The 10,410-nt window shown below is 42.0% G+C and overlaps 1 protein-coding gene and 1 long non-coding RNA gene across 4 annotated transcripts; one reads left to right on the top strand and one right to left on the bottom strand.

The window, feature by feature from the left end:
- Window positions 1-3,211: 3,211 nt before the first annotated feature.
- LOC131979480 (uncharacterized) lies at window positions 3,212-5,828 on the bottom strand. 3 transcript variants are annotated; one of them, XR_009395061.1, is made up of 4 exons: window positions 5,784-5,828; window positions 4,015-4,079; window positions 3,576-3,662; window positions 3,212-3,415 (listed from the first exon to the last, which is right to left on the bottom strand). It is a non-coding gene; the product is annotated as an uncharacterized LOC131979480 (long non-coding RNA). The 3 variants fall into 3 exon arrangements; XR_009395062.1 differs by lacking the exon at window positions 5,784-5,828 and adding an exon at window positions 4,442-4,684; XR_009395063.1 differs by lacking the exon at window positions 5,784-5,828 and adding an exon at window positions 4,150-4,170.
- A 1,646-nt stretch (window positions 5,829-7,474) lies between these two features.
- LOC131978539 (trace amine-associated receptor 3-like) lies at window positions 7,475-8,814 on the top strand. The gene is made up of 2 exons (XM_059342206.1): window positions 7,475-7,682; window positions 7,995-8,814. Exons 1-2 carry the CDS (start codon window positions 7,510-7,512, stop codon window positions 8,812-8,814), a joined length of 993 nt encoding a protein of 330 aa, XP_059198189.1. The 5' UTR covers window positions 7,475-7,509.
- Window positions 8,815-10,410: the final 1,596 nt, after the last annotated feature.

The following is a 10,410-nucleotide window of genomic DNA, read 5'->3' on the forward strand; positions in this document are numbered from 1 at the left end:
GTCATTTACGGTTAGGAGAGGTCAGAGTTCAGGAAAGGTATGCATGGGGGAGCACAGGATAGGATGTGGAGCTTCAGCAGACAACAACACACACACATAAAGTTTGATCAGTGAGATGTTCAATCCCCAGATGCTTGGTTAATGGGTGGTAACCAGTTCATATCATTTCCAAATTGACCAATTGCGTTAAAGAGCCCACCCATTGTACGGGATTTCGCCAAAATCCAAGAAGCTATATGTAAAATCAGAGTTGCTTGTAGGCACTTTGTCCTGTGATGCCATTGGGGTCACTTGGCAGAGTCCAGCGCTGAGCATTGCATTTGGCTATGATTCTTTCAATAAATGGTTGACTTTATTCATTTGTCCTGAGTGTTTTGTAAACCAAGTTTAGGAAAAAGAACCCGGGTGAGAGGTAGAAGCTGTAAAAGCTTTACGCTCTAACAGTTGTAATATGAGATTTTTTTTATGAAGCAACAATGCACTGTGACAAAGCCAAATTTCCCTTTTGGAACAATAACAATAATAACAATTTAACTTTAACCTTAACCTTAACCTTAACCTTGATAGATGACCTACTGTGCATGCTACTGGTATAATTGTTTTGCATATTGACTTGAAGACCTTTTTCATCACAAGGTTATTTCTTATTTTTTCTACTATCATACTAGCCTGGGTATACCCAGACTGCCTTGCATGCTCGATTTCATTTCGAACTGCCAAAGGGTCTGGAAACTACGGAGGTTTCTTAGCCCTGTTTTAGGGATCCAATCACAGAGCGGGGAGGGACGGCAAGACGATGACGCATACTACTCGGCAGACGTAAGCTTGTAGTCTTGTAGTTTTCTTACGGATCCAACATGGCTGCAGCTGACACGAAGCTCTCTTTCGATCTAGCTGACGGCATTTGAAATAGTTTAGAGCTAAAGTTTTTTTTAAAAGAAGAACAACAATTGACTTTACACTCTCACTGGTTTAAGCAAAAAGGTATGTTTTAGCCTTGCTTCCGACAGGATTTGGCCAAAGCCTAATCTACCAACTAGCCCCGCTACCGCTCGCTGCTGTAATGACGGAGATCTGGCTACGAGCCGGGGGACAGTGGAGCCGCCCAGAGACCTGCAGCAGCTAGTCTATTGGCCATAAAATCAGTGGATGTGTGTGGCTGAATGACATGAGGGGGGATAAGGCGTAAAAATAAATAATCTTGCAGAATGCAAGAACTGGAGAAGCAAAGCAGCAAGCAACACTCTCTCACAGAAACACAGACACACACACACACACACACACCAACATTACCGGAAGACTGTGAGCTGAAAGTATTGAGCAGCCAGAGCCAGAAAATGCTGCAGAAAAACGTTGCAGAAGCACAACTTTAGAGCATTTAAGTGTCAAAGTAGAGATGCGAAGTAGAGATGAGAGGGCTAGCCTGGCTATGTAAACATTCATTTCTGTCGCTCTACATACGTCATCTGGTAATAACTGATACGATTGGCTAAGAGCTACCTACAGACGCTTTTGATAGACAATAGTAGCGCCCAATAAACGGCTCTGGAGGATCGTAAACCACGCCTCCTCTACAGAAACATGAATGGCTGGTTTCCAGACTAATCTCATTTGTGATTAGTCTGGTGTTAGCCAGGCTACTATCATACATAATTTGCATACATATGTGTTGACAGATGTTACTTTCCTGGAAAAATAAACATTTAATAATCATTGGCATCATCAAGCTGTGACCTGCAGCAGACAATGGAATGGTTTGGAGTGTGAAGTGGCCGGGATGAGAGTCAGCACCTTCAAGTTCGAGGCCATGGGTATCTGTCTGAAAACAGTGGATTGCTCCTTCTGGGTCGAGTAGAGTCACTGCCCCAAGTGAAGGAGGATGCTATGGTAACACAGACTACTTCATCTGATACTAAAGTCAATTAGTGTTGCACTGAGAAAAGCCATAAAGATATCCCACAGCTACACATCCATGTCAAATCAAAAGAGAAAAAGACAGCAGACAATTGAAAGGGTTTTGCACAGAAGTATATTGTTGCTTTGGGTCAGGGGCACAACTACCTACTTTCTGAGGGGTATGCAGTCATCTTGGAACCTCTTTTGCTTCCTAAAACATCTCTTTGAATTCTGGAGAAGCACATATTTCAACGGCTGTCCTGCATGCAATGTCAAGTGACTTCTAAAAGCCTGTGAGGCCTTTCCCAGTTGTTTCCACAGCAGTGAACCCCACAAAAGACTCCAAAAGTACAAGTTATAAAAGTAATAGTGACCTTCCTCTTCTCATCTGTATGAACATACTGCATGATAACTGAGGCCTGCTCTTGCTTTGAAATATCAGGTGTGCAGTCCAATTCCATTGCAAAGTACTTGGAGGCTTTACAATGGGTACAACTTTGACTTAAAACACATTCTGACATTAAATCCTAAAATGAATTTAGAGTGCACAAGGACAGATATGCGTTGCTTTTTTATTTTTAGATCCAGCCTTTCCAAAATGCTCTGCCAGTGTAACATAATGCTGTGCTATGAGCTCAAGGATACCCAGAAAATTTCCATTTTTAGGATTTCCCAACTGTGCATCTTTCCCCTCAGTGGCAGGTTAAGAGTACGTAGTCGATCACTCGAGTCAACACACTTCTTCAGTGTGCCTTTTCAGCGCACATTGCTCAATATAAATAATATTTAGAATTAATCACTTTAAGTGGCTTTTCCGACACTTCCACCTAATATTAGACCTGCCTGTCGCCTTCCCCTGTCTGTCCTGATTCTTTTTCTCCATCCTCACACCTGAATGACATGAACTTTGTGTTAAGAAGGTTTAAAAAATACAGCAGTCAAACCACATAAACAAACATGAAATTTTAAATTTTAAATGACATGCTTATTGGATACCAGTTATTGATTGGATGCTGCATCTGATCAGACTTATCCCATACATCACAACAGCACTGTAGTGTTATGTCTTAGTGAAGACATTAAACTCAAGTATATCGCTCCCAAGTTCTATAATTTATGATTAACCATCTAAGTTCATTTAAACAATAATAAGTCTCTGAACAACAAAATAACCACAAACAAGTTCCTTTATTTCTGTTATATTGTAAATACTGATCAGTACAGTTGCAAGACAAACCTGAATATTTACAAGCCTCCTCTTGATACAGTGATATAGCATACCTACTTGTGACCAATCAGAGGTTCAGCTTTGTAGTATTTTTTGGTAATAAACCCTTTTTGAATACCCAAAATGACAGAGTGATGGTCAATGATGGACAGAGACAAGTAGTTTCCCCGAGGTTAACAAAGTTTATTATTTACCAAGCGCTAAAAACAATAACAAATATCTTAATTTATTAAACTCTATAATATAAGACCAGAAGATCCAGAGCTATAGTAGGGCCAGCTGTGGACACGGCTGCAGAGGGGACATAAGTCAAACTGAGTTAGAGTCCTCGCCAACCCCCCACACACTTCCCTCATATACACACACACACACACACACACCAAATCAAAACAAACTAGTGCGAAAGCAAAATAGTGAGGGCAGTGTAAAACAAAACAAATTGCCAACTCACTCCAACAGGGGGAGAGAGACAGGGAAGAAGGCGAGACCCCAACATCAGAGGCCTGTGCAGGACTAGCGACCACTGGCTCAGCCACTCCTATCACTCGCACACCAAGGGGTTAAAAAAAAGAGAGAAGTTAAGTGCGTCACACAAAAACCTCCTGGAGGAAAATCTTTAGTAAAATTATAGTACAAAATAATACAAAAGTCAAAGTAAAAATAAAAGCAACTACAATCCAACCAAAAAGAAACTTAAACTAACAGTAGGGAAATATAAACAACTGAAGCAACCAGAACTAAATGTAACTAAATAAGCAAAACAAAACAGCAGTGGCAATCTATAAAAAGAAAAACACATTGATAAACAACCCACTGCCACAATTAGATTAATTAAAAATTACAATATTTTTTATCTCAATTAAAATGAATAAAATACAATAATCTTTTACCTCATTACAGGTCACTAGAGTCAAACCCAACTTGAGGCACTGGCTAAATAGCTGGAGAGCAGGACCTGAAATAAAATAACACATTATGCCTCAATACTAACAAATACATGTGTAGAGAATGGCAAGCAAACCTACCCTAATACCAAGGCTGGCATGTGCATGCTGGGAGCGAAGAGGGAGGTATGCACTGAAAGGCACAGCCTTATGTAGATCACACACAATTAAGGACAAGGAAGTGCAAGTGACTGCACCTGTGTGGCTATGGTAGCCTACAAGGACACATCACTGGCTACATTCTGCCCCGCGTTTTTTTAATTGGCGACCCGACAATTATCTAAGACAACGGCCTAAAAAATGGTGGAGTCTGAGTATAAGAACATGTTGAACACATCTGAGAATTTGCAGCCCTGTTTTCCCTACTCCTTACTGTCACTGGCAGATGATGGGGATTAGAATGTTGGCCAGCAGTCTGACGTGTCGATCTCCGCACTGCGACCAGTACCTGGGCTCGCACTGGCGCCAGGGGGGTTTCCACAGAGGGGTGTTGTGAGAGGCACTGTGTCTTCTTGAGGTGGAGTTTGAATGCTGGCAGGGTGCAGGTCCCTTGGTGCATTGTCCCCAATTGCCACCCACAAGTTATAGTCCTCTGGGTTGGGACTTTGTACAGATGGACTTGCCCCAACAGGTATCATTTGCTCACCAGGAACTGGTACAGGCTTGAGCATAGATCGATGGACACACCGAACTTCTGTCTGCCTATGCTGTGGAGCAACTGCATACACTGCACCCTCTGGTTCAGGGGGTTTAATTACCTGGAAAACCTTGGGTGCCCAGGCATCTTGGATTTTACTCCTCCCTCTGCGAGAGTGGTCCCTTAGGTATACATGTTGTCCCTCTGGCAACTGGTGTTCTTTGGCCCGTTTATCTGCCCTCTCTTTTCGCAGGGTGGCAGCCTGCTGCATACGTTCCTTGGCGTTCTCTACTGCCACCTGAAGTCGTCGTTGATGCTCACATATCCAATCACAGACATGACCAGCAGCAGGCTCTTCCATCCGGCCCAACAGGAAGTCTACAGGCAACTGTGGTTCACGGCCAAACGTCAGCATGAAAGGAGACTGACCTGTGGTTTAATGGGGTGTGGTGTTATAGCTGAACGATACCTGGGAGAGGTACTCTGGCCACCGGTGCTTCTGGTCAATTGACAAAGTGCGAAGGAGATCATGAAGGGTCCTGTTGAAACGTTCACACTGCCCGTTTCCCTGGGGATGGTAAGGCGTCGTCCTGGATTTCTTAACACCATACAAGTCACACAGTTGCTGAATGATAGCATTATCAAAACTGCGGCCCTGGTCGGAGTGTAGGTGAGCTGGTATGCCGAATTTATAGAACCATTCTTTGACAAGGACATCTGAAACTGTGGAAGCCCGTTGTTCTCTGGTGGGGAATACCTTCATGAACTTTGAGAAAACATAATTTAGCACCAATACATTTTCTCTTCCATCCCTGGCAGGCTCTTGTAGTGAGAAGTCGATTGCTCGGATCTCATTTGGTTTGGAAGCTAGCAGGTGGCCCATAGGAACTCTGACCTGAGGATGTGTGTTAAGTCTGGCACCAGTCTTTAATCATCCTTCCTATCCCAGGCCAATTACACCTCTGCCAGATTAGTTCGATGGTACACTCACTGCCTTGATGGCCATGGTGGGTGTACAACTGTTTAAAAACCTCATCTCTCAAATACTCTGGGAGAACAAGTAGTAGTACACACTCACCACCATCTGGCCGTTTAAATGTCCTGTACAGGAGTCCATCTCTCATGGTGAGGCGACCCCACTGTCTGAGCAGTTCCAGTGTTGCAGGGAGAAGGTGCTGTTTTTCCTCCCGGCCTGGCATCCATTGCTGTTGATAGAATGGAAGGACTGCACCTATGGCTGGGTCAGCTTGTTGCAGCGTTATCAGGTCAGCATTTGATCGTTCTGGAACAGCAGAAACAGCATGTTGTGCAATTGATTTAGCGTTTACCACAGCTGTCTGTAAGGTTACTGGTACAGGGGTGCCAGGGTGAGATGGGCCAGCCACTGCATGGTTAGAGGATGGTTGTTGTCTGGACAGAGCATCAGCATTTTGATTGATGCGTCCCGGGCGGTACCGCACTGTGTAGTCGAAAACTGCCAGCTCCGACACCAAGCGCTGCTCAATGGCTCCCAGTTTGGCTGTTTTTAAATGGCTGAGGGGGTTATAATCAGTCCATACCACACATTTGTGACCCAGAAGTACTCACGAAATTTGTGAGCCAGCGCCTATTTCATGGCCAGGAACTCAAGCTTCATGGAGCTGTAATTTTTCTCCGCTGGGAATAAGCTGCGCTAGCAAAGGCAATAGGCCATACCTTGCCACCTTGTTCCTGGGAAAGGACTGCCCCCAGACCATCATGACTTGCATCAACTTCTAAAATGAAGGGAAGTTGGAAGTTGGCTTAGGCCAATACAGGTGAGGACACCAACCTTGTTTTTACTTCCCAGTAAGGCTAGCCACTAGTTTGTGTAAGGGGCCAGCTAGCTTCGCAAACCCTTCAACGAACCATCTGTAATAGTTGGCGAACCCAAGGAAAGACCTGAGATCTGCCATAGTACCTGGATGCGCCCACTCAGCAACAGCAGCAATCTTCTTTGGGTCTGTGGAAACTCCAGCACCAGAAACTACATGCCCCAAGTACTGTACTTCTTGTTGGAAGAAGTGGCACTTGCCCAGCTTGACTTTTAGGCCTTCTTTTTGGAAACGTCCCAATACCATGTCCAGGCGACTGAGGTGTTCTTCCACTGTAGAGGAAAAGACAACAACATCGTCCAGGTACAGTAACAGAGAATGACAGTTCTGGTCCCCAAACATACGCTCCATCAGCCTTTGAAATGTACTGGGTGCGTTGCACAGGCCAAAAGGCATCCGTTGGAACTCAAAAAGGCCGAATGGAGTGCAGAAGGCAGTTTTCATTTTATCCTGCTCAGTTACGGGGACCTGATCGTAACCACTAGCCAAATCGATTGTCGAGAACCACTGAGGTCCGGATAGGGCATCTAGGGATTCCTCGATCCTTGGGAGTGAGAAAGCATCCTTTCGTGTCCTTCGCAGCCTATAGTCCACACAGAGTCTCAGAGAAACACACACACACATACACATTAACTCAAAGAAGTAAAAAGTGGAGAAAAAAGGTAGGAAAAACTCATTGAAATCAGCAGAAAACAAACAGCAAACCACACGCTCTCCACACTAAATCATCCATTCACTCAGAGCGAGAGAGAGAGAGAGGAAGGGTTTCAGAAGGTGATGAAGATGATGGTTTGATGTGCAAAGTGAGGATGGAAGGGACATCAGAGTCAAAAATACACAGAGGGGAAAAGAGGGGTGGGATTATGAGAATGTGAGAGAGGTAAATCAGTTACATGACTCAGTTTTGTTCAGAAAGCTGCCAGAGCTGCAGCTATCTGCAGATCTCTGAAGATGGAGGTTGGAGACGATTGGGTGATCTGTTACCCAGAATACCCCAATATTTCTTGCTGGAGCCCACCGTCTACTTGGGCTGAAACGTTGTTCATTAACATTACACTGTACTCCATCTCTGTGCTCACTGCGGTCCTCAATCTGCTCATCATCATCTCAGTCTCCGTATTCAGGTAGAGATTAACTTTTTAGTTTCTCTTTACAGGTTTTGTACTTTAAACATGTGAAGAACTGATGTAGATTAAGAAGAATTGTCTTTCAACTGGTACTGAATAATGTTGCTCCTCTAACACTAGTCTTATCTTCTGTCTTCCTGACTGCACGTTAACACAAAAATCCACTGTGACCTCTTTATTGTTTTTTAAATTGTCTACATTTAGATCTGTTCACTTTATATGTTGCTGAATGGAAAAAAATCAGACCTTTTTTCCAACTTATTTCATGGGGACTGTTTTGTAAAATGATGCTTTTCTCTTTTCCTCCAGGCAGCTCCACACACCCACCAACATCCTCCTCCTCTCTCTGGCTGTCTCAGATTTTCTTGTGGGCCTCCTGGTGATGCCAGTAGATGCACTACAAAGAACACAGTGCTGGTTGTTTGGTGACCTTTTCTGTTCTCTTTTTAGGTTTGTGTCCTACATAATTTCCTCTGCCTCAGTCATAAACATGGTACTCATATCAGTTGATCGCTATGTGGCCATTTGTGACCCTCTGCATTACACAACCAGAATCACTGTGAATAGAGTTAAAGTTTGTGTTTGTCTTGTATGGTTCTGTACAGTTGTCTTCAATAGTGTTCACTTTAATTTACATCTTAGTCAACAACAAGAAAACAATGATCCCTGCTATGGACTTTGTCCAGCTGTATCAGATAACACTGCTGCTGATCTTCAACTTGTTTTACATTTTATTGTTCCTGTTTCTACCATTGTAGTTTTATATACAAGAATCTTTGTTGTGGCTGTGTCTCAAGCTCGTGCGATGCGCTCTCACATTACAACTGTCACAAAGCAGATTTCGGTGACTAAAACAGCAAAGAAATCTGAGCTAAAAGCAGCCAGGACTCTTGGTGTTTTGGTAGTTGTGTTTCTAATGTGTTTCACGCCAACTTACTTTGTAAGTATGGGAGGATATGACTCCATGAGTTATTCAACACTGTACTTTATTGTTTATCTTTACAATTTCAACTCTTGTCTAAACCCTGTGATTTATGCCTTGTTTTACCCCTGGTTCAGAAAAACAGTTAAACTCATTGTTAGTCTTCAGATACTGCAGCCTGGCTCCTGTGAGGCCAACATACTGTAGAGAAGCTGTGGAAGGATGACTTAATGACATGGTGAGAAAAAAGTAGTATTTCTCTGTTTTTCCCTCTCTGCTGATTTTTATATAAAAAGAAGAAGAAGAAGAAGTTAAATAATAATGAGATGTGAAAATGCTGTTTGAAACTGAAAACTAAACAGTGTGGTGATATCTCCAATATGAGGTCTCTTTAATCCCACAGGGGTGAAAAAGGTTGGGGAACATAACTTAATTAATCACAAAGTTTTGGATGTTACATATTATGACTTATTCTGAATTGTAAAATACCTGACATTTGACTCACGTCAAACAATTAAACAAATTGTATAATCTGCCCATCTGTCATAAATGCGCTAATCTGTCAGGGCCATGAAGTCAAGTGAAAACTGACTCTTTTTTTCCTTGTTGACTTTTCTCTCTCCCATGCACAATATTTTCCATGTGAATTTGATTTTAGCTTCACAGACTGTGGCCTTCTTCCTGTGTGGATCTGCAAATGTTTGTTTTTTTGAGTGTATCACAGGTGGGCCTCTCTGGGCCACACTAAACCGTCAAAGTACAAGTTACACATATTTTTGCCAAAGATTGTTTCTGTCATTTTAAGTATTTATATTAAGATGCACCAAAATTAACATTGCTGTTACGGCAGATAGCCAATATTTACCGATGTTTATATATGAGATGTTTAACAATAATACCTATTATCATCACATGTTGTACATGCTGAAAATCATGGGTACACACTGTGAATTCAAAAAAGGAATGTCTATCATTTTCTAAACATTTGGAAAAGCCCATAAATCATAGTTCCTCTCAAGAAAAAAAAAAGTAAGTAACTCTATTAGTTTTCTGCTACTGTCTGTATAACTTAACAACAGTCCAGTTTAACTCACATCTGTGAAACGTTTGAATTATGAATCCATAATTAAGGATCATAAATCTAAATATCCTGGCATGGCTTTATGACAAATTAAATTTGCTAATATTAATGGCAAACAGACAGTAATGTTTATTAAAGTGCAAAACATGTTTAAAGGTAAAGTAACTTTAAACTCGAGGGTTATTAAAAAAATATCAAGACATGTCCTGACGTCTGACAATTTCCTCATTTATCAAACTTAACAATATTTATAACAAGTAGTGTTGTCTGTTTTGACCCGTCATCATACTCATTCACACAACATACTTTTAATTGTCTTTTGACGGATATAAGGCTTTGTATAAGAACCCTTGGCCTACACATACATTTATTTTCGGACATACTAACATTCTGCAGCTTCCCTTTCTGAGAGAAGTTGCAGAATAGGTTGATAATTCTCTGGTGATTTGTGGCTGGCAGCGAACCCTCTCACATTACACATGGTAATTGAATTCATTTTTATCCCAAAAATATTTTTTATTTTTTTCTCTGAACAAACAATCACTAAAAATAATGACAGACACAATATCAAATAGAAAAAAACTATGACTGTATAGTAATAATTGCATCATGTGTTTATGCTGAAGCTTGTTTTTCTTCACACTTCTGATGGCAGTGATACCTCAGAGGTTGAAATGTTGTCATGTGACTAATCCATGCAGGTGTGAACAAAGTTCTTGTCT

Source organism: Centropristis striata, chromosome 10 (assembly GCF_030273125.1).
Source record: "Centropristis striata isolate RG_2023a ecotype Rhode Island chromosome 10, C.striata_1.0, whole genome shotgun sequence".
Lineage (NCBI taxonomy): Eukaryota > Metazoa > Chordata > Actinopteri > Perciformes > Serranidae > Centropristis > Centropristis striata.